The sequence below is a fragment of the Pongo abelii genome, chromosome 5 (genome assembly GCF_028885655.2).
Source record: "Pongo abelii isolate AG06213 chromosome 5, NHGRI_mPonAbe1-v2.0_pri, whole genome shotgun sequence".
Lineage (NCBI taxonomy): Eukaryota > Metazoa > Chordata > Mammalia > Primates > Hominidae > Pongo > Pongo abelii.
Genome location: NC_071990.2, coordinates 88,774,147 through 88,797,799, shown reverse-complemented (window position 1 = coordinate 88,797,799; position 23,653 = coordinate 88,774,147). Strand labels below are relative to the sequence as shown.

Sequence of the window (23,653 nt, the reverse complement as noted above, 5' to 3'; positions counted from 1 at the left end):
ACAAATATCTATGCACCCAACACTGGAGCTCCCAAATATTTAATGCAAACATTAATAGATATAAAGAGAGATATCTACTGAAATATAATAATAGCAGGGGACTTTAACAACCTGCTCTCAACAGTGGACAGTTCATCCAGACAGAAAATCAACAGAAAAACAGGGGAGTTAAACTACATACTAGATATAACAGGCCTAGCTGACATTTACAGAACATTTTACCCAACTGCAGCAGAATACGCATGCTTTAGCGTATGAACATTCTCCAGAAGAGACCATATCTTATGCCACAAAACTCATCTAAACAAAATTTAAAAATCCAGAAATCATATCAATTATCTTTTCTCACCACAATGGAATAAAACTAGAAATCAATAACAAGAGGCAACTCAGGTAATACACAAACACATGCAAATGAAACAACATCCTCCTGAACAACCAATGGTCAATGAAGAAATTAACAAGAAAATTTAAAAATTTCTTGAAACAAATGAAAATGGAAATATAACATACCATAATTTATGGGATAAAGCAAAAGCAGTACTAAGAGGGAAGTTTATAGCAATAAATGTCTATATCAAAAAAGGAGAAAGACTTCAAATAACCTAATGATGCACCTCAAAGAACTAAAAAGGCAAGAACTAAACCCATTAGTAGAAGGAAAGACATAATAAATATCAGAGCAGAAATAAATGAAATTGAGATTTAAAAAATTACAGAAGATCAACAAAACAAAAAGTTGTTTTCTTGAAAAGGTAAACAAAATTGACAAACCTTAAGCTAGACTAACAAAAAGAGGGGAGAATCAAATAAATAAAATCAGAAATCAAAAAGAAGACACAACAACTGAGATCTCAGAAATATAAAGTATCATTAGAGACTATTATGAACAATAATAAACCAACAAATTGGAAAATTTAGAAGAAATAAATTCCTTGATACACACAATCTACCAAGATTAATCACCATGAAGAAATAAAAAACTTCAACAAACCAATAATGAGTAGCAAGATCAAAGCCATAATAAAAAGTCTCCCATCAAAGAAAGGCTCAGGGGGAGAAAAGCCCAAGATAAGACCCACTGGCTTGGAATTCCAGCCAGCTACCACAAACGGCATCGCACCTCCCTAAGAAGGAGCTCCCAGGGGGAGGGGCAGGCCATATCTTTGCTGTTTGGGTGCCGTAGCCATTCTAGCCTTCAGGCTTTGGAGAGTCTGAATCGACCCGTGGTGGAAGGGATCCCCCAGCACAGCACAGCTGCTCTACCAAAATGTGGCCAACTGCTGCTTCAAGCGGATGCCTGATCACATTCCTCCTCACTGGGCAGAACCTCCCAACTGAGACCTCCAGCCACCTCTGTCCAAGCTCTCCAGCCGACAGAGATCTGAATTCCCCCTGGGATGGCTCTCCCAGAGGGAGGGGGCAGGCTGCCATCTTTGCTGTTACGGTGACTTAGCTGTTCCAGCCTTCGGGCTTTGGAGAGTGGAAGCCAACCCAGGGCGGAAGGGATCCTCCAGCACAGCATAGCTGCCCTACCAAAATGTGGCCAGACTGCTGCTTTAAGCGGGTACCTGATTCTGTTCCTCCTCACCGGGCAGGACCTCCCAACCAGGGGCTCCAGCAACCCGTGCCCATGTTCTCCTACCGACAGAGATGTGAATTTCCTCTGGGACAGAGCTCCCATGGGGAGGGGGAGGCTGCCATCTTTGCTGTTCGGGTGACTTAGCTGTTCCAGCCTTTGGGTTTCGGAGTGTCTCAGGTGACTGGAGGCAGAAGTGTACCCCCAGCACAGCACAGCTGCTCTACCAAAACATGGCCAGACTGCTTTTTTCCTGATCCTATTCCTTCTCACGGGGTGGGCGGGACTTCCTAACTGGGGTCTCTAATCATTTCCTACAGATGCCTTTGGGTGGGCAACAAGTCCATGACTCCTTGAGACAAAGCTCCTAGAGAGAGGGGCAGGCTGCCATTTTTGCTGTTTCATAGACTTCACTGGGGACACCTCCAGTTCTGGAAAATCTGAGGTGACAAGGGACTGGAGCGGGCCCCAAGCAAACCACAGCAGCCCTACAGAAAAGTGGCCAGATTGTTATGTGGGTGCCTGTTCCCATATCTACTCACTGGACAGGTCCTCCAGGCCTGGGCTTCAAGCCATCGCCCCCCACCCCCACCACCCCTGCCAACCCTACCATCCCCCACCACCCCTGCCACTGCCACCCCTGCCAGAGCTACTGAGCCAGTACCAACTGAGCAACTCCCCAGACAGAACCTCCGGGGGCAACAAAAAATAATTCTTTTGGAAAATTTTATGAAAACAATTTTTTTCACTTCAAGTCCTCAGTGGATTTCCTACAATAGATAACAAAATCATTTTCCAGCCAATTCCTCACTGCTTTTCTCAAATACAAATGCTATGTAACAGAAAACATGAATAATTCTACAACACAGCCTATTTCTTGGGTACTAGAGGGAGGTGCACCATCAATGCCCATTTACAATGTCTTCTGCACAGGTGTGCAAAGAGTTAATGGTATCAGATAAATCCCATAATAATAGAAATAAAGTTGGCATAGAATTCATATAAACATTAAAAAGTATGTATTTTGTGCTACCATGATAACCTCTGAAAATTCATTTCTGATGAAGTCTACTGAATCAAATTAATGTCTCGGTACCTTGTTTGATAGTTGGCCATAACAGTATCACATAATTACACAGAACAAAAAGGCAGTGATAATGTTCAAAAATAAGTACCTTGGTTCTGAGATGTTACCTGTATACCAAGAACAATGAAGGTACTTATCAGTGGTAATTCAAAAGTCCTTAACTCACTGCTTCTCTGAGAAATACAGGACGTCTTAAATTGATGTCATTTCCTCAGGCACCTCCAAGTTCCTCTCCAGTTCTTCCTTACATATTTCCTATATACAATCATATTTAAGTCACCTAATATATGGAAAATAGGTTGAGCAACGCTTGGCACATAGTAGTCACTAAGTATTTATTGTTATCATTATCATTATTACTTCATGTCTTACAAACTTTGTACGTCACATTCCCTGCAGAGATTCTAAAGTATGATTTGCTTTAGCAAGTTCAACCCAGTGCTTCTAGGGGAGAGAAAGTCTAATATGTAAAGCATTTCTATATTACGTTGTTCTTATTTAAGACAAAACAGGCAAATCACCTAAGAAGTTATCAAAGTGATCAAAAATGCACTTAGAAGATTTGTTGGGGGTACCTTTAGATAAATATCCCCAAGCTATTACCTGAAATAAGTGTTGAGAACAAATTAAAAGTAATATTTGATAACTGTACTGGAAAAATGCCCTGATAAAACAGTCCGATACCCACATTGCATGTCCTTCACACTGTGGCAATCCATTGCAACATTATTAAAGTATTTCAATGTGTATTTTATTTTTATAATAATGAATCTAATATTCTGTAATATCCTTTGGTTTGTTATATATCATTCAAACATCATTCATTCCATTCACTTAAAGCATCGTCTTCACCAGGCATTTCTGTTGGTAATTGGTCAAGAGAAGTTGAATCTTTGTATCTTGCAGAACTCTGCTCAGATTGTACCTCAGGTGTAGAGGCTTTTGCCCCCCAGAAAGCCTTGACTGCTGCCCTGGAAGAAAAAACAAAAACCAAAACCACCATATGAAGTGAAAACTAAAACTGAATAGATTTCTATATTTTCTATGTATAGAAATATATATATATGTGTGTGTGTGTGTGTGTGTATTACCTGTATGTATATATTATATATGGTACAAATATATATAACTTGTACATATACAAATATATATAACCTGTATATATATTTGTACCTGTATATATATTACAGGTACATTACATTACAGCTATATTACAGATATATTATAAAGGAAAGAAAAAGAATATAAATGTATTTATGACTACTGAACTGTATACTTTAAAATGGTAAAAATCATAAATTTTATATTCAAATTTTATCTCAATAAAGAATAAAATTTTAAAAAATTATAATGATAAAAATTACTAGTCAAAAATGTTCAGCATCTACACTAGGGTTACATGACTATACCTACTCAGGAAAAAAAATTGGAAGGCTGATTTTTAAAAACACTTTTACAGGGGTGGGGGGTCTGGGACATACTCAAAAAAATAATTCTTTTGGAAAATTTTATGAAAACAATTGTTTTTGCTTAAAGTCCTCAGTGGATTTCCTACAATACATAACAAAATCATTTTCCAGCCAATTCATTGTGATGATGCATCCAGCTGGATGCATCATAAACTAAAAATGAATAATGAATAAAAAGGCACTTCTTAAAGAAGATGTAATATATACTATATATGTATATATAGTATATATATGTGTACATATAGTATATATATTATATGTGTACATATAGTATATATATTATATGTGTACATATAGTATATATATTATATGTGTACATATAGTATATATATTATATGTGTACATATAGTATATATGTATATATGGTATATATATTATATATGTAAATATAGTATATATTTACTATATACATACTGTATACATACTGTATACAGGTCATATGTATGTACTATATGTATATATAATACATATGTGTATATATTATATATGTTATGTATGTATTATATATACATGCATGTAAATATAATATATATTACCTCTTCTCTAATAAGTGTTTTTTATTCATTATTTTTAGTCTGTGATACATATATATTACATACGTGTGTCTATATATGTATACACATACATACATATATGTATATGTATGTATATACATAATACACATGTTTGTATACATATACAGTTCAAATATATATGTGTATACATGGTACAAATATACATATGTAATATATATGATGATATTTATAATAGTTACATGAGTATTACACCCTGGTAAGCCTGAGGGCTCATATACATACATACCACATATATATGTGATGTATACACAATCATATGTAATATATATGCATCACAAACAAAATAATAAAAAGGCACTTCTTAGATATGAGGTTATATATATGTTATACATACATATATCTACATATATATTATATAACCCATATATTATATACTCATGTATATTATATATTATATATAAATAATAGATACTATATACATATTTGGTACACATATATGACCTATATATGATATATGTATATTGTATATACATTATATGTACATAGAAGATATATGTATATTGTATATACATTATATGTACATAGAAGATATATGTATATTGTATATACATTATATGTACATATATTGTATATATATGTACTTATATATAAAACATATATATTACCTCTTCTCTAAGAAGTGCCTTTGTATTCATTATTCATTTTTAGTTTGTGATGCATCAGCTACAAATCGATAGTATATGAGCCCTCAGACTTACCAGCGTGTACTACTCATGTAGGTATTATAAATATTGTCATACAAATGAACTAGTAGTTTACAATAACCAAGTTTTAGAGTTGAGAGAACCACAACTGGACAACACAAATATTCATTAAATAAAACTTTTTAAAGCAATTACCATGTAAAATTGTAAAAATTGCATTTAAAAGCTCTCTCACAGTTGGAGAAGCAAGTCATGAGATTGTTTTAAAAAGCATCTACATAAAGAGACGGCGTAGTCTGAACTAGGGCAGTCACAGGAGTAATGAAAGGAGATGGACAGTTTCAAGGCAACATGTAGGAGACATCACGGACAGGGCTTTGCAATTCACTGGATGAGGAGGGGGAAGAAGAGGAGGATGTCAATCAAGGGTGATGATGCATTCCACCATTCACCTACCAATTTATGATTATGAAGATCAATAAGAAGATTATAAATACACAGATAATGACTCCTATGGTCAGCACAAAAATTAGGGCTACATCAGTGACTGGTAGGCTTGATCTTCTCATCTGCAATTCTAGAGAAAACACACAAACCTAATGAGTATTACTACTGAGGAAAAGGAAATGAATATCTAACTTAAAAGTTAATATTTGAAAAACAACTCTAGAAACATAAAGAAATACTTAGTGCAGAGAAAATTATTAATGATCTTGCTCTGCATGTTTGAAATGTCCTTTTCAAACATGCAAAAAAGTTAAAAGAATTTGACAACGAACATCCTGTATTACCACCATCTAAATACTACCATTAATATTTTAAAATTCATCTATCCATTTCTCTATCAATTCATTAATCCATCTTATTTTTTATGCATTTCAATATAATTTGCAAATGTCAGTACACTTCCCCAAAAACTTTTCAGCAAGCATATCGTTAACTGGAGTTCAATATTAGTTTTTTCTTTGAAATAAAATTTTCACACGAAGAATTGCACAAAGATCTTAAATGTACATTTGCTTAGTTTTGACAAAGGCAAACTCATATATGTAACTAAATGCTAGCCAAGATATAGAATATTACTATACCCCAGAAAGTTCCCTTGAGCCTCTTCCTAATTAACTCCTTCCTCATCCTCCAGAGGCAACAAGTATCCTGATTTTCTTTTCCACCATAGATTAGCTCTGACTATTCTAGAACTACATATAAATGGAAACACACACTAGGTAATCTCTTGTGTAAAGATTTGTTTACTTAGAATAATGTTTTAGAAATTCACCCATACTGGTAAATGCAACTATCATTTTTTTTATTACTAGGTATACGCCACAATTTGTTTACTCATCCTCCTACTGATGGATATCTAGGCTGTTCCAGTTGTGAGATACTATAAATAAAGCTGCCATGAACATTCTTATACAAGTCATTTTGTGAATATATATCTTAATTTTTGGCTAAATGTCTAATAATAGAATTGCTAGGTCGTAGGGTAGACAGATGTGTGTTTAGCTGTCTAAGAAACCATGAGAACTTTCTCAAACTGATTGTACTGACTGTACATGTTTTATAAATGTTTTCTACCAGATTTTGGCTTGCCTATTCATTATCCCAATGATTTTTGGTAATGAGCTGAAGTTTTTAATTTTGATGCAGTCTGATTTATTCAATGTTTCCTTTTATGGTGATTGTTTTCTGAATTATGTCTAAGAAACCTTTGCCTACTCCTGAATCATGCAAATATTCTCCTATATTTCTTTCCTAAAACTTTATGGGTTTAGCTTTTACACTTAAGACTATGATACGTCTCTAATTTTTATATTTGCTATAAGAAAGGAATTGAAGCTCATTGTTTTCTATACACATATCCACATACCCCGACCCCTCTCTCTTTAGGAAATGGGGTCTTGCTATATTGCCCAGGCTGGCCTTGAACTCCTGGGCTCAAGTGATCCTCCCACCTCAGCCTCCCAAGTAGCTAGTATTATAGGCACACACCACTGTACCCACCTCATGCACCACTCTTACCTCAAGCATTCTCTCCCATATCTCTCTGCTCTTTCAGCAAATAAGGTTATTAAAGAGACAAAGCCAATCTACCATATGTATTATAGTATTGCTACATTGTAAACTGGTAAAAAGCCAATTAACACAGAATATTACTTACTTTGTGAATTATATAGCTTTATTGTAGCTCTTTTATGACCCCAAATTCTGGAATCATAAAAGATTCATGGAAGAAAGAACTACAGAGATCATCTGATCCAACTACTGCATTATACAGATAAGTAAACCAAGGTCCAGGGAGGTTTAATTTGTACAAGGTATATTTTGACTATTTAAATATTTTGATTCTGATAAGTACTACTCTGTCAGAAGTAGTCTTCTATATGAGCAATCTCAACTGCTTATTTTTCTGGATTTGTTTCCCTATCTGTTACACATCATGGAGTATAAGTTTCCATTTTGCCTAGCAATTCTAGAGCTATAAACTCAAGTTAGGGATCTCGCTAAATAGTTCCAAGTATGCTAGAGAAAGTACATCTATATTTACGTTCCAACATTGTTGGATTTTTAAAAATCTTTTTATTTCAAAATAATTTTAGATTTACACAAGTGTGGCATTTTGGAAACTTAAATAAAAGACACCTTTCAGAACTGAAACCTGACAAGGAGAAATGCAAATTTCATTTATCCATTACTCTGCAATGTTAGCTGAGACAGGGTGGAGAGTGAGGGGCATGAAGATTTTATTTATTACAACAGTAGTCTTGCAAGGGTCACCTAGACTATTTTTACAGGTAATGAAAAAAATAGGCTCAATTTCCTATTGAAATATTTAATGAAAAATAGGCTAAATTTGACACTCTCACCTTTTAGATAACCTAAGCTTATGTACTTATTAGCTTCCTAGGACCACCATAACAAAGTACCACAAACTGGGTGACTTGAAAACAACAGAAATGTATTGTCTCGCAGTTTTGGAGGCTAGAAGTCTGAAAACAATGTGTTGGCCGAGCCATGCTCCCACTGAAGGTTCTTGGGGAGGATCCTTCCTTGTCTCTTACAGCTTCTGAGCTTCTGGTAGGCTCAAACATTCCTTGGATTCTGGTAGCATAACTCCAATTTTTGTCTGCATTTTCACATGGCTGTCTTCTCCCTATGTCTGTCTCTCTGTGTCTTCACCTGGCATTCCCCGCCCCACTTTCCATCTGTGTTTGTGTGTATGTGTGTGTGTGTGTGCACAAGCATGCCCAAATATTCCTCTTCTTATGAGGGCACCAGTTATATTGGATTAAAGGCCCACTCTGCTCTAGTACAACCTCATCTTAACTAATTACATCTGCAAAAAGTCCTATTTCCAAATATAGTCACATTCTGAGTACTTCAAAGTATCTTTTTTAACAATGCCTAATTATGAAAGACAACTACTGTGGGAGTGAAAAATCTGATATTTAAGTGAATGGATGAGAATTTTTCACTAGGGAAACCATATTTACCCTAAAAATATCTCAATTACATATTTATTTCATGCTAGTACCATACTATGTAGACATTTCTAGCCAAAACATTTGTTTGATTTCTAATCAGCCAAAGGGGTCTGTTGCAGTGGTGTACCCAATTGTCATGTTTAAAGAAATTAATAGATACTGGAGTGTTCTAAAAATATTTTGTCATTCAATCAGTGCATGTACTGAGATGGCAGAGCTATCCCACCATTCCTGGACTGCTGCTATGAGAGAGAGAAGTTAACTTTGTCTCAATAAAGGCCTGACATTTTAGGGTCTGTGCTCCAGCCTTTAACATATACATTACCAAATGCATGCTCCCTTCTAATTATGAGAGGAGCTAACCACACTGAATTGTCCTAACAGGGACGAGATAGTAGGGACAAAGACTGAGAATGGCTCCACACACCTTTAATATCATGAACGAGGGATAGTTGAGATATTTTTTAGTTTAATGATGTTTTTATTCTCTTGCCTTTTTTAGAGCTTTATTGAAAATTATTCTTTTAACGACATCTGATATCCCAATAGAGGAATAAGATTATTAGCTTTCACCATGAAGATGTTTCTAAACTCATTAAACAGCATATCAAAAAAAGTTTAAATAGTAGTTTATTTTTTAAAATCACCCTAAAATATTTTAATCTGTTTTCATTTCAATAAAATGGTTATGTTGTGTGGTATCTCTAAACTACAGCAGAAGCTCTTTGTGTTCAGAAATAGCTTCAAGAAGTCCAAAAACGCCTTTAAAGTTACATGTAACTTTTGGCATATTTGTGTATGTGGACATTTTTCTGGAAAAAGGATCCTGAGCCTTGATAGGATTCTCAAAAGAACTTGTGACCAAGTCCCCACATCCCTAAGAACAAAGTTGATAACAACAATTAAAACAGTTAAGAGCAGCTGAACAAAAGGAAATAATTACCTGGATATGTAAGCCATCATAGATTAAATTGAATATAGGCAAATGGATCTATCTCACAAGGAAAATTGGTTTCTAATATGTAAAATGACATTCAGGACAACATTTGCATTTTGTGATATGTATATTTTTGAGAACTGTATTAGTGCTTCATCAAAAAACATTTGCTTCAAATATGTAATTTTTAAAGAGACATACTTTGACATCGTATTTCTTAATTTTATTTATTTTACTGAATGAAAATTTTCATAAGCATCCATGAGAATTCCATTTATCCATTTTCACTTTTATAATGAAAGTAAAAGCAAGAATATAATTCAAGTTTGAGGACTGTTCTCTGAAGATACTTAAGAAATACACCAGTTTCCCAAAGTGAGGACTTTGTGACTACTTTGTGAAAAAGAAATTAAGTAGTATCTTGTAGAAAAGTCTAAATGATGTAAACCAGTGGTTCTCAAAGTGTGGTCTCTGGACCAGCAGCAACAGGGAAACTTGTTAGAAATGGAAATTCTTGTTCCAGTCCCATCCCAGATCTAATGAATCAGAAACTCTGGGGGTAGGGCTAGAGATTGGTGTTTTAACAAGCCTCTAAGTGGTTTTAATGCTCTTTAAAGTTTGGCATATAAGCAAACCAAGACATTGCTGGACACTTACCACTGCTCGTATAGACTGTGAATTTAATAGTTGCTACTATTTCATTATTATCCAGTGTATCACACTCGAAAGCCAAGGGGTGACTTTCCCTGCGTACTTCTAGGATTGCTGAATCATTTACAAGTACAATGGATTGCTATTTAAAAAGAAAAAAATAACAAAGTATCAACATTCTTCATGTACACTTACCAGGAAACAATTTATTTCCCTTAAGGAAAGGAGGGTTACTGCTCTCTTAGCCTAGTTTAGTAATTAATGATCTACATGGATTTTCAGTCACACAATCCAGACTTCAAATCCCAACCCTACCACTTCCTGCCTGTGTGACTGTGGACAAGTTAGTTACTTACCTGTAAAAATGGGTATAATGGTAGTGATTACCTCACAGAATTGTTATATGGATTAAAAAAGGCTCTAGCACTCAGTGTCATGTCTGGCACTTAATAAACCCTTAATTAATGTTAGCCACTGCTATCATTATGCAACTCCTATATAAGTCAATGAAAACCTTGCTTCCGAAATGGAATACTTTGTATAAAATGGACGTTTTAAAGTTCTGATTATAGCTGGCCCTTAGACGTATGTAAAGTTTAGTCCTAGTAAATAATGAAAATTTTAAAATTCCAAAATAATAAAGTTGTATAATTCTTAACTTCATTTTGGCAAACTGCTTTTAAAAAGAAAGTTTTCTGAAAGCCATCAGAAATGAGAAACAAATTTTATTACTCACTAGAAAGCACCAGGTTATATCCATTCATTACTCACTTGGTCTGGCCTTAGAAGTTTCCACATATATTTGAAACGATTTAAAGGAGATGTGTGAATACATGCCAGTCTAACACTTTCAAGACTTTCCGAAATTGGTTTACCCCCTGAAAAAAAATTAAGCACATAAATACCATTGGGCATTATAAATTGCTTTATATATGACACTACTTTTTTTTTTTTTTTTTCCTGAGACAGGATCTGGTTCTGTCGCCCAGGCTGGAGTGCAGTGGCATGATCTTGGCTCACTGCAACCTCTGCCTCCTGGGTTCAAGCCATCCTCCCACCTCAGCCTCTCAAGTGGCTGGGACTACATGCAGATGCCACTGTGCCTGGCTAATTAAAAAAAAAATTTGAAGAGATGGAGGTTTCACCATGCTGCCCAGGCTGGTCTCAAACTCCTGAGCTCAAGTGATTCTCCTGCCTCGGCCTCCCAAAGTGCTAAGATTACAGGTGTCACAATACTACTTTAAAAAGCAACCTCCAGTTTTAAAAATCAACTATATGCTGGAAATTATCAAACATAATTGGGAGTTTGAGTGTAGAGGAACAGAAGACTGATAGGTGCAAAGATAAAGTCACCAAAAGAAGCAGGTGAGGAGACACCATGGCTCTCTGCTCCTTATGCAGAATAAGTTGTAATTGACCTAGTGATCTGTTAGACTAAACTATGAGATCTATTAGTGGCTTCCAGTGTACTGGTTAGGGACTCCCATTAGAGATACTGAAATTTCAGAACAGCATAATGTGATATGGAATAGCTGTCAAAGTTCCCAATTTAAAGTTTACCAATCTACTGACAAAATGCCATGACTAAAGCATCAAAAGCATTTCGCCACAGGACAGCCTCAACTATAGACCCTATATACAGTAAGCCTCCAGTGTATTATAGAGAATATATGTTCAATTTTAGATGTCTCTGAAAAAATGTGAAGCAAAATCAGAAAGTTGCTCAGAACTATAACTGTTTAAAGAAGTGGAATTTAAAATTTTATGATTTTCTTTCAGTATGTCAGCTAGTTGCCTCCTTCTACTCAGTGGCAACCTGAGGTGAAAAATATTTCCCCAGAGTAAACTCTTGCCCACAGTCTCCCTCCAATACATAATTCAACTCACAGCCACAATCTATTGGTCCACGGCATTCTTCTACCCGTACAACACACTTGGATTCACCACCAGGGCATCCATTTGTTAATATAACTTCTCTAACACCGATACCTTTGGTTTAAAATTAAAAAAAGGCAAATGTTAAGAAAAAAACTGATTCCAGAGTGTCTTCACTTTCCCACCAAGGTCTTTTCTTAAGACTTTTCTTCTAATTTTAGAAATTAAGTTCCTAAATTCAGAACGATAACACTTAAAATTTTTTTGGCTCTTCATTTTGAATCATTTCCTAAAACAGTATTTTCTGGAGTGAGTTATGTGAAACACTAGTTCCTCTGGTTACCATAAGAAAAAGGATTCCATGATCATACACATTTGAAAATGGTACATCAAATGAAATTAAAGGGACCGCTTTACTATGGAATTTTGAGGGAACTTTTAATATGCTAGTAAATTAACATGCTATTGTGTACATTCTCATTGATCTAAGATGTAAAATTTTTACATTTTAACATCTTTAAAATAAGAATACATTTACAATTGATAACATGTCATAAATTAATTGGCAGTATTTTTCCTTTTTAGAGTACATAAAATATACTTCTTACAGTCCATAAATTCGTGGATTTGATGGAATATAGTGGTATACAATATTTCCCAAATTTATTTGACCATGGAACTTTTTGGGGAAGCATGGGGAAAGTTTCTGAAGGAAAATAAAAAATCACATTTTAGCATAAATGATGCCTTTAAATATTTAGATTCATAAAATGTCTGTATTAAATATAGAGAGGAGAACCTATTACTGACCAAATCTCCATTTCCAACAAGATGCTCTCTTTAGATTGTCACACTTTTTGTAACAAGAACTTAACTTTCCTAACTGATCTCAGAATTCCAGAGTTTGCCTCACATCACCACAACTGAGAGAAATAACAAAACGTGGGATTAGCTACATGTTGAACCGTGTCCCATGTTAAGACAGGCTAAGAAAGAGTCCATTTTTATTTCCTTAACTACCAGATTTCCTCTTCCAGCCCCTCTACGATGTTATTTTAGAGGGCAAAGGAAAGTCGATGACTAGAGGTGTCTTATAACTGCTTCTCAAACTTGACAGTGCATGCAAGTCACCTGGAGATCTTACCAAAATGCAAATTTTGATTTAGCTGTTCTTGAATGGGTTTGAGATTTTGCATTTCTAACAAGCTCCCAGGTGATACTGATGCAGTCTGTGGACCACACTTTGAATAGTAAGGGAGAAGGCTACACATGAAACAAGAAAATGGAAGGATGGAAGGAAGAAGGTCTTTGGTTAAGAGAGATGATGGCTGAGAATGGCTGAAGTACGGCTCCACTTGAGTTTATGAAAGTTTTTTTTTTTTTTTTTTTTGAGACGTTGTCTTGCTCTGTCGCAGATGCTAGAGTGCAGTGGTGCAATCTCAGCTCACTGCAACCTCCGCCTCCCGGGTTCAAGCAATTCTCCTGCCTCAGCCTCCTGAATAGCTGGGATTACAGGTGCGTGCCACCATGCCCAGCTAATTTTTGTATTTTTAGCACAGACAGGGTTTCACTATGTTGGTCAGGCTGGTCTCGAACCCCTGACCTGGTGATCCTCCAGCCTCAGCCTCCCAAAGTGCTGGGATTACAGGCGTGAGCCACCACGGCCAACCTGAAAGCGTCTTTGGAAGCACAGCCTTAATTCCGTAGTAATTAACATGCTATTGTTAATATTTTTAAGGCAGTTTTTTTGTTATTGTTTGTTTTGTTTTGTTTTTGAGATGGAGTCTCGCTTTGTCGCCAGGCTGGAGTGCAGTGGTGCCATCTCAGTTCACGCAACCTCTGCTTCCTGGCTTCAAGCAATTCTCCTGCCTTAGCCTCCCAAGTAGCTGGGACTACAGGTATGTGCCACCGTGCCCAGCTAATTTTTCTGTATTTTTAGTAGAGATGGGGTTTCACCATGTTGGCCACGATGGCCTCGATCTCTGGACCTCGTGATCCACCTGCCTTGGCCTCCCAAAGTGCTGGGATTACAGGCGTGAGCCACCGTGCCCGGCCTAAAGCAGCTATTTTATGTATTTATTTATTTAACTAAATACAGTTCACTGAGATGCATGTAGGTGTGGGATTTTCTGTAATACCAAGTAACACCTAAAAATCTGCCTGGATATAAAAGAAAACTTTTTGACTGCTAAAATATTGTTTCAGAAGTTCAACAGAATTTTCATCAAGGCATTTTTCTCTTCTAGTTCTAAATTGAAAGGTTTTTAACATTTTTGGCACAAAATATTGCTTTTTCTAGTTTTTTTTTTTGTATAACTTATTACCATCTGATACATTACATGTTTTACATATTATGTGTCTGCTCTTACTAAACTATACATTGCTTGGGGGCAGAGAGTTTTGTCTGCTTTGTCTGCTCATATCCCTAGCATCTATAACAATGCCTGGCACATAGTAGGCAAATAATTTTTAAAAAATAATCATTTGAGTGAATACAATTTCTAAACTTGTCTTTAAATAATAGAAAACAATGGCAATTACTTGAACTGTCATAAAAATAATTCTCTACCTGTGAAAATTTCCGAAGTTAGCAGCTAAACAAAGATGTAAACCACAAATAAGTAATTGCAGGCTTACTACATGGATTTCTCTCATTTTATGACTCTGACTTACTAAGAAATTAAGGTAAAAAAAAACAGGTTAAAACAATTTTAAGAGATAGAAAGAATAGTGGTTGCCAGGAGCTGGGAGGAGGGGGAAACAGGAAGTTAGTGTTTAATGGGCATTTTAGTTTGACATAATAAAAAAGTTCTTGAGATGGGTGGTTGTGATGGTTGCACAAGGATGTGAATATGCTTAAGTCCACGGACTTGTATGTTTAAAAATGGCTAAAATGGCAAGTTTTATGTTAGGTATACTGTACCACAATTTTAAAAAGCTTCTCCAAATAAAAACAATTCAGGTGTAATTTTTGACACCGCCACCCCTGTGAAATTCATTCTGATCTAGATCTGAATGGATTTTGTCTTCTTATCCTCTGATAATTGTCCCCTTTTCCCTCTCATCACTATTTTCTTTCCAAGGCAGATTCTATTTAGAAGAAATTTAATTTGATTGTGAATTACCTATGGTCTTCTCAGTACCCTGGTCTACAGCATTGTTTCTCAAAGGGTAGTCCTCTAACTAGCAGCATCAACTTCATTGTAAACTTGTTAGAGAAATTTTATGTCCAATTTCTATCCATGGAATGATCAGACTAAGTCATATTCTTTGAATATTATTCTCCCCACAAAGCCAATACATCTTTTCTCCAAAACATGACACACAAATTGGAGAAATGTAGAATTTAGAATGGACTATTACAAATAAGCAAATTCTTGATAAATTTGTCAACACAATATGTGGGAAGACATCTGTGAGATGCACTGGAAAATCTTTCATCTTCGAAACATCTGTGAGATAGAGAAAATTTTACTTTGGTGAAGGCAGTTTATGTGCCAAAAGAAAAAAAAAAATAGGGAGCTGGCTTAAAATAAGATTTAGAGATTATAAACTGAAAATATCTTACAGTTTAAAGCAATCACCCTGAGTTTTGTGTATACATTATAGTTATTAGAAATAAAAATCCATGAGAGATGCATGAAAGTACACAAGTTACAAATACAAAGTTGCACACTATCTGCTTTTACCTTTCCTCCCCCGCAAATTACAACGTGGTTTATTCATCTGCTCCAAGCTACTTACCACATGTAACGGTGCACATTCCGAATTCTACTTCTTTGACAACATTCCTATTTGAAACTAAACATAAAGGGTAAAGACACATTATTTAATTATATGAAAACTTTTCTAAATGAAACACCTCTTACTTGGAGATGAAAGACATGTGTATCATATGGGCAGCAGACATTTTTTAAGTTTTCCATTTAAATCAGAAAACAATGCCATTCTGAGTACTGTTATTGTCTAATTCAAAAGGGTCTCAAACCTCTAAAGAAGTCCATTAAATTAGGAAATAACCTAATAGGAAGGTTTATATTTAAACTTTGTATATACCTTAAAAATGTTTTTCATCAGTTGATATATAGTGAGTCAAAACTTGATAGATGGTCTCAGAAAAACACACAAAGCCCTATCTGTTGTAAAAACCAATATTTTCTATTCTCTATTTTCCAAAATTGAGTGTATAATTTCCATTCAAAAAGAAGCCCTTAACCAGTGTTTATGAAAATGATAAAAGTCATAGATTAGTTCTACTCATTTCCCAGGTTAAGATGGTAAATTTAAATATTTCTAAGAATTTATTTCAACACTTTACCAGGTTAGTATAGGAATATATCACTATTTAAGAAATTAGGTGTTGTTGGTTCTAAATCATATGTTTCTCTTTTTCTAATCATTTGAAGTTTGGCATAGAATTCCACTAGCTATAGTATATAAGCAATTCTTCAGCTCAAATTAGGACGAAAATCTCAATAGAAAAAATATAAAGTGAGATGTTAGAAGATAACTTTTAAAAGGCATTGTACCCTAGGACAACAAATCACATGGAAAACACATCGAACTGGAGTCCAAAGAGCTGCTTCTATCACTAATTAGCTGTTTGCATTTGAGCAAATTTAATTAAATGTTGTCAGGCTTAGTTAACCCTTCTGCAAAATTTGGAAAGGAAAATCCATCTCATTTGATTGCTGTAAGAATTAAATAAGGATAATGTGTGTGAAAGCATTCTATAAATTGTTTAGTACTACAAACATACTTAAGATATAATTACCCAATTTAAACCCATTTTGTACTTATTAATTTAATATAATGCTGTTTTTTTTCCTATTTTGATAACTGTAAAATCTCAAAATAGTTTCATAAACACTACTATTCTGTACTTACGAGCACCAAATATAGTTTTTTGTTTTTGTTTTTCTGAGAGAGTCTTGCTCTGTTGCGCAGGCTGGAGTGCAGTGGCATGATCCCGGCTCACTGCAACCTCCGCCTCCCAGGCACAAGTGATTCTTCTGCTTCAGCCTCCTGAGTAGCTGGGACTACAGGCACACGCCACTACGCCCAGCTAATTTTTGTATTTTCAGTAGAGACGGGGTTTCATCATGTTGGCCAGGCTGGTCTCAAACTCCTGACCTCAAGTGATCCACCAGTCTCAGTCTCCCAAAGTGCTGGGATTACAGGAATAAGCCACCATGCCCAGCCCCAGTACAGTATCTTGAATACTCAGTAAGCACCCAATGCACATAAGTAAATCAATATTGACTTTAAGTCATTTCTTTAATGAAAATAAATGATTTAGACTATCATGATGATCCATTTTGAATTGTGAAATGCTTAGATACCTTCTACAGGCACATTAAGAGACACAAATTAAAAGCCAAATCCTGAACATAGAAAACACGGCTAAGAGAATGAGTGCTGCACTACTTTTAAATATAAGCCTTTTTCAAAAATCATTAGTCAATCACTACACATTCTACTTTGGGAGAGTTGTTCAATTTCTTCCAACTTGTTTCCTTAAAGAAAAAAAAATGAGACTAAATAAGAAAGTCTCTAAAGTCCCTTTCAGCTTTAATATTCTATGATGTATTGAGTGTCCATTAGGTTACTCAGTAACTTTTTTTAAAAATGGGAATCCTACAATGGTGGGTCAGTGGAATTCTATGTAACTGGACTTCAGTGTGGCATTTGTCAAAATTTCTTGTTATAAACATATGAGTGGTAAAAAAAAAAAAATATATATATATATATATGGTCTGAATGTCAGTAGTTTTATGTGAAACTGTTTAAACTCTAAGACCACAGTTGTTAATTAACCAGTTGGTATCAACATGGTAGGAGTGATGTGTCACAGGGCTCTGTCCTGTTCAACATTTTTATTAATGACCTGGAAAAAGATGCTGTTATCATGCTGACTGAATCCAGAATTCTGCAAAGCTAGAAAGGATAGCAAATATATTTGATGATACATCCGGATCTAAAAAATGACAGGGCGAAATAATGGGCAAATCTAACAAAATGAAACCTTGTAGGAATAAAAAGTCCTTCACATACAGCTGAAAAGCCAGCTGTCCAAAACTATTTTATGGATTGTCTTAATTTGATAGGACAGTTAAAAATGAATGGAGAGTTCAATAGTGAATTCAGTAGGAGTCAAAAATGTGCAGAGGCTTCCCTAAAAATCTACTGGGTCTTAGACTACACTAACAAAAGCCTGGCATCCACAGTGATGAGGATAATGATCTTGCTCCTTTAGTTGTGGCCAGATCCTGAAATGTTCTCTTTAGTTCAGGACAGCACATGGTAACTTTAGGTATATATCATCAGGGTGCAATTTTAGTTTTTCAGTTTCTGACAGTTGATTTGAAAGGCTGATATTTTATGACTTCTATTCTTCCTTAGAAGTATTCCAAAGACAAAAATAACATATAGTTATATTTGTATAGGATAAAACCCATTGTATAGACTACAACTTTCTATTTTGCAATTACTATGTAGGTCTATTGGCCCCTTTTTATAAATCCAAGGGTATACCTGTATAAAAGATATAATATATTTAAAAGATATATTAAAGGGTATACAAGGTATAACAAAAGTATAAGGATATAAATCTAATAGTTTTTTTTTTTTTTTTAAGACAGAGTCTTGCTCTGTTGCCCAGGCTGGAGTGCAGTGGCATAATCTCAGCTCACTGCAAGCTCCACCTCCTGGGTTCATGCCATTCTCCTGCCTCAGCCTCCCGAGTAGCTGGAACTACAGGCACCCTCCACCACGCCCGGCTAATTTTTTGTATTTTTAGTAGAGATGGGGTTTCACCATGTTAGCCAGGATGCTCTCGATCTCCACCTTGTGATCTGCCTGCCTCAGCCTCCCGAAGCACTGGGATTACAGGCGTGAGCCACCGCGCCTGGCCATAAATTTAGTATCTTAATGATTTTTCTTTATCTTGAAACATTGTGATATTTCATCATCCGTAATGATGGTATTGCTCATTATTTTCAACTACATTTTTAAATGACTAAAATTTAAAAATGAAAGAATGATTGTAATTGCCTAGAAAAATAATGTAATGGTGAAAGAATTACACTAACACAAGCTATTTTACAACATCTCAAGTTTTCATATTGCTTTGCCCAAGATATTGCATCATCTTTCAAGAAGATACAAAAGAAGTCTAGAGGTATCCTCCTTGTAGTCTATTTTTGGCTTTTATTGAACACAGTTGAGATTTCACAATTTTTCGTTTTTTGCCCATAATGGCCGAGAGAAGAAAACTGACAGAGAAAAACATTTCACAATTATTGAACGAATCAAAAGATGAAAAGAGACAGATAACAGCACTTTAGATGCTAATGATGATGATGAAATTGATTGTATAAGCAAAATCTCAATAAGAGATGATGATTATCTTGGATGAATACACTAGATGAATTTTCTCTAACTTAAGAATTGATGAGTAAACATTATATTTCTGGGGATGAAAAGAATATATGGTATTATCATGTAGTTAGCCTGACAACAGGAAAGATTTGATCCTGAAATATACTGTGACAATAACTTGTGCCATACTGTTTTGCTAAAAGGATGTGGACAGTATTCTTTCCTTTTTTATAACGTTTATGCACCAACATTTATTTGCCAAGGTTTGTAAGTGAACATATTGCAATGAAAGATATGTATATAAAGGTGACTGAAAGAAAAGATTATGTAGAAATCAGTAAAATTCATTGGACCAATCATTCTAATTGGTGTTTATAAATCTAAAGATGAAAATATTTTCCAATTATGAAGAAAAGAAGATGGCTTTCTCTTCAACAAAATATATGCCTTTCTAGTTTTCAAAAGTGTTGGGTTTTTTGACAATACAAGTGCAAAAAGAACCAAGATTAATGATAAGCTAGAATTTATTAAAGATGCACTCAAAATCTGGACTCAGTATTAACACGAGGAATGCATTCCAGGTTCATGCTTAACAGTTGAGCACTTAGTTGCATTCAAAGTACTTTGCCCAGTTAGGGTACATACACCTTCAAAACTAGGATATATGGAATAAAAATTTGGATTTTTCCATGTTTAAATTCTTCTTGAAATTTCTAACAAAATTGTTTTCACTATCCCTTTATTCTTATTTGTAAATTATTTTTAAATGACTAAAAAAAAAATAAAGGTCCCCTGGATAGTAAATGGGGATAACTGTTTCTACTGATCCACTGAAGGTTAAGGGGACAGTGCAAATTTCAATAATCGTTCTGGAAATTTTCAGACCTCTAACACCTCAGATTGTTTAAAGTTTTGGATTCTCTCGCTCCCCAAGAAAAAGCACTTACGCATGAAATAGTTATGTATTAAAATCCCAGAAAGTACATGGATTCCTTGAAGTCCGTAGATGAGGAAACTGAGACTCAGAGAATAAGTAACTAACCTACATTTTAATTTGAATGTAAGACATTATAACTTTATTGCCTGAGTTTAGCCTAAATAATATTTAGCATTTTATAGCTAGAAGTATTTCTTGGCCAGTTTAATATTAAAATTGTTAATTCAATTACTTTAAAGAAGAGAATGAAGCAATAGCTACTGTGCTTTACAACGTGTTCTCTTCTTTCCTAGTCATCTTTCTTTTTCACATTTCCGAAGTCAAGGATCTTTTTAAGCTCTCTGTAGTATAATGTTACCAGGCCGTGCAAACCTCGATCCCACTGTTAACCTCAGACAGTTCATTTCTTTCTGTTGGTGCTGAGGATCACTATCAGGAAATAAAAGGCTGGTAGACACAGCAGTCACTCGATATGTATAGACTGAAGAGATATGAGAATGCAAACGATATTAAAAGAATCGCAGCTGGGTCATTTAGAAGGGAAAGGAATAATCTTTCTTGAGAAGGTAGCAAACCTGCTGCTGACCTTCTACCTGCTAGAATGTGAGTTACTAATCAATATGACATGTACAACAGCCTGTCAAGTTTTATTGCTTAATGAGCCGGCAGAAAAAAAGCAAACGTATGCACCAAGCGGGGGCTCATTGTTCCTTGGTTAATATGTAGCATCTAACAAAGCCACTAGCTGGATCCCTTGACAGGTGTTTTCTACTGCTCCATTCCTTTGTCCGAGGCTGCACATACCAATCAAACACCACAATGCAGAGATGCTCAAGGCTAGGAGCTGCAGGAAGCCGCCATGGGGCTTCTGGGCAGTTTTGTCGGCATACTGGTCTATCTAGATGTATCGTCGTAAAGGGGGATTCTGAATTCCATTGCAACCCCAAGTGCAAATGTGGAAATCAAGCAACTTGGAACTTGAAAAAAAAAAAATCTACTATGAGAAGGGAAAATGACTGCAAGAGGAGTCAAAATGATTCCTCTTGGTGGAAGGCTACCTCCCACCCTTAAAAAAAATCTTTTTCCTTGTCCAAAGCAATATTTAGAAGTGTTTCTATAGCAGTTTCTATATACGTGCTTATCTGTGTATCTTGCTGTGGCCTGGGAGAATGGGCACATTCTTCTTCAAAGCCACAGGATGCAAGAAAGGGACAAACTCGGGGCTGAGGTATGCGAGAGAGCTCTCTAGACGTTAACACACATAATTATGGTTCTCAGGCAAAGAGCAGGCCTTTGCTCCGTCAACAGGGGCCTCCGCGTGCTCCCCAAGGGAGCTCCCGTCCTCACCATCCTCGGTTTCAGGGGGGGCGTAGTTCTCTGCGGTCTCGCTGTCGTTGTTTTCGGTCTCCTCCTCCACCTCGCCTTCGTGGGCCAGGCCGGCATCCTGGACGGCAGCGGTGACGTTGGTCCCGCGCGCGGACTGGAGGCCCGCCAGGAGCAGCCAGCCGACAGTCAGCAGCAGCCCGGCGGAGCAGCCCGTGCCCCTGGGGCTCATGGTTCTCGGCCCCGACGGCCGTCCGAGGCGCAGTCGCCGCCGCGGCTCCTGAGGACAGGTACGTCGAAGAGAGCTGCGACACCCCGCCCGTAGCCGCCCGGCTCCGAATCCCGTGACGAACCGTGACGCCTCAATGGTTGCCGGGGCGCTGCTCCGGGGCTGAGCGCCTGGAACTCGCGCGGAGCTGAGCTGCGAGGCGTGCAAGACGGAACGCGATGACAAGCCGCGTGCGACAAGTCCGTAGGAGAGGACGCCGCCCTTCCCCGCAACCGGAAGTTCCCTGCCCAGGGCGCCTCCTTGAGCCTTCCGGGTGCGGTAGGCGTTGCTGTCGGGTGCTCCTTCTACCTCGGTTTATAGAGCGACCCTTCTGCCTCCTCGCTCACCCTGCCTGCTTTCTTCTAAGACATTTCTTTTTCGTACATAATGTTTACCCTTCCCCAAACTAGGCTTCTTAGCCCTCACATACTCTTTGTGTGACTTGGTTTCAAAATTTCTTATCCAGAATATCCAATTTGGGATGTATTGAGAAGGATTCGATTTCTTCTTTGGGATCAGAATAATAGACTTTGAGTAAGAAGAAATTTAGAAATCATCTGATACTCCAAGTCCCTCATTTTTAAGTGAAGAGATTAAGAATCAGAGAGATGAAATGACTCGCCCAAAAACATCCAGAAATTATTTACAAAGCTGGATCTCACAGTCACATCTCCCGAACACTTACTCGATGATAAGTGATTCTTATGATAAGTGATCTTATGATTCCAGGTTAACAATGAAGAAGCTTTTAGTGGGGGTGATTGGGAGTTCAAGCGCTGAAAAGTTAGGGTTGACTTTTTTTGATTCTGTTATTACAAATTTTACCTCATCTAGTAGTCACAATGTGGTTGTTGTTGTTTTTGAAAAGACATATAGGGTGCCATACTTTGAGGCTTAATGTTTAAATTCCTATGACAAGTGAGATGAAAGTGAACTTTCATACACTCTGGCTTTTGGAATATTTGAATATCTAGTCTCAGCAGACTAACAGATAAGCAGGTAACAGAAAAGTATTAAGAGGTTCTTCAGAGACACTTATTTGTAACAAAATAGGTTGTTTGAAGCAGAAGTTGAAATTTTGTGTTTGAATATTTTCTCCTGCAAAGGCTTCTAGTTTTGAAAACACAAGGACTGCTAAACATCTTCAGTATTAAAGTTCGAATTGGTATTGGTGAGAAGTCTCTGGGAACATTTATGTCAATTAAAATACCTTAAAATATAGCGCTTGACAAGATTATGAGGGACGTTAACATGGGAAACTTAGATATGATCTTGAGAAGTAAAGGCTTTTGTTTCATGGCTAAATGAGTCAAAATTTTTCTTTTTTGAATCCTGAGAGAAATAAGTCAAAAATTATGCCGTCAAACACAAACTTTAAAAAGATGATATGTAGTATTGTTGCTGGCAAATTGTTGAGTGTTTCAAAGTCAATTTTAGGAT

At 36.2% G+C, this 23,653-nt stretch overlaps 1 protein-coding gene across 1 annotated transcript; it reads right to left on the bottom strand.

The window, feature by feature from the left end:
• Nucleotides 1–3,392: 3,392 nt before the first annotated feature.
• SPACA1 (sperm acrosome associated 1) lies at nucleotides 3,393–22,736 on the bottom strand. The gene is made up of 7 exons (XM_002817130.5): nucleotides 21,970–22,736; nucleotides 16,050–16,106; nucleotides 12,318–12,419; nucleotides 11,202–11,308; nucleotides 10,437–10,572; nucleotides 5,811–5,931; nucleotides 3,393–3,637 (listed from the first exon to the last, which is right to left on the bottom strand). The coding sequence occupies exons 1-7, from the start codon at nucleotides 22,175–22,177 to the stop codon at nucleotides 3,484–3,486; spliced, it is 885 nt and encodes a 294-aa protein (XP_002817176.1). The 5' UTR covers nucleotides 22,178–22,736; the 3' UTR covers nucleotides 3,393–3,483.
• Between the last annotated feature and the right edge of the window lie 917 nt (nucleotides 22,737–23,653).